General features: G+C 31.4%; 1 protein-coding gene across 2 annotated transcripts in view; it reads left to right on the top strand.

Annotated features, from left to right (window-relative positions):
• The window catches only part of RNF138 (ring finger protein 138), a 27,446-nt gene that overhangs the window by 23,637 nt on the left and 2,597 nt on the right, over positions 1-1,212 (top strand). For both annotated transcript variants that reach the window (XM_023741182.1, XM_004386889.2), the window contains exon 7: positions 343-450. In XM_023741182.1, the coding sequence (XP_023596950.1) occupies positions 343-450 (108 nt within the window). The remainder of the gene's footprint in view (positions 1-342; positions 451-1,212) is intronic.

Below are 1,212 nucleotides of genomic sequence, written 5' to 3'. Positions count from 1 at the left end.
CTATAGGGTCACTGTGAGTTGGAATTGACTCATAGGAATGGGTTTCTAGTTTTATCATTATAATTGTTGTTAGTAAGGGCCGGATGTGGTATTTCTGTTGAAAGTTACGTAGAGATTAAGTAATAGAATGTCTGAGATACCTCTTTTTATTGTATTCTGTTAGATGAGTGTAATTTATTTATCTAAGGTAATTTGGTTGGGAAATTACCTAGTTGTGGAATTTGGCCCTTAGAAATGCTTTATTTTAGGAAACATAAGCCTGTGTTGTTTTAATACCCTCAATAATAATAGTGTTTTGATTATTTTCATTACTTTTTATCTAAAATAATCTCTTTCTCATAGACGTGTCCTATTTGTGTGTCTCTTCCTTGGGGAGATCCTAGCCAGATTACTAGAAATTTTGTTAGTCATCTAAATCAAAGACATCAGTTTGATTATGGAGAATTTGTGGTAAGTAATTTCTTCAGGATTAAGAAAATACCATTTAAATATTCAAGTTAAATTAATGTTTTGAATTTAGAGTTGAGTTCGAAGCAAGCTGTTGTGTGATACTGGATGAATATAAAGTAAGTTCTGTTTTTAATGTTACAGAGGTGAAATTTGGTTTGTAGAAGTGGTAAAAGTTGAATTTACCTTCCGTCTTCCATACTAGAGAGATAATTGATAGAGGAAAAGCAAACCACCAGATTATTAGAATTTTCATTTATATGAAAGATGATTTATAAAAAACTTACATGATTTGTATGAGATTTTGATTTATATAAAAACTGTCTAGATTTAAGGGAAAATTGTACCTACTAGAGAAGTAAAGTTGATATAACATATGAAGGAGAACATATTTTTCATATAGTGTAAATTTGCTTTTTAAGCCCACTGTAATAGACTTCTCACATCCAGCACGTGAAACACATCTTTTTGAGTGAAGCTAATTAATTATCAGGTGAAGCCAGTTAGGATGGTGGACTGAGACCTCAGTTGGCTGCTTTAATGGGGTCAGTAAGGGAAGTTATGTAATGTAAAAATGCATCTCCAAAAAGCAAACATGGGTTAATTTCTACTTCCCAAATGTGTCATGAGTAATTTTTTTTTTAATTCTAAATATTTTTTTTACTGTTTAAGTGAAAGTTTTCAATTCAAGTCAGTCTCTCATACAAACGTTTATACATACATTGTTATGTGACCCTAGTTGCTCTCCCTATACTATGACAGCAC

This window comes from Trichechus manatus, unplaced genomic scaffold, assembly GCF_000243295.1.
Source record: "Trichechus manatus latirostris isolate Lorelei unplaced genomic scaffold, TriManLat1.0 scaffold00175, whole genome shotgun sequence".
Lineage (NCBI taxonomy): Eukaryota > Metazoa > Chordata > Mammalia > Sirenia > Trichechidae > Trichechus > Trichechus manatus.
The sequence above is the reverse complement of the archived record's forward strand: the minus strand, read 5'-3'. Positions and strand labels throughout refer to the sequence as shown.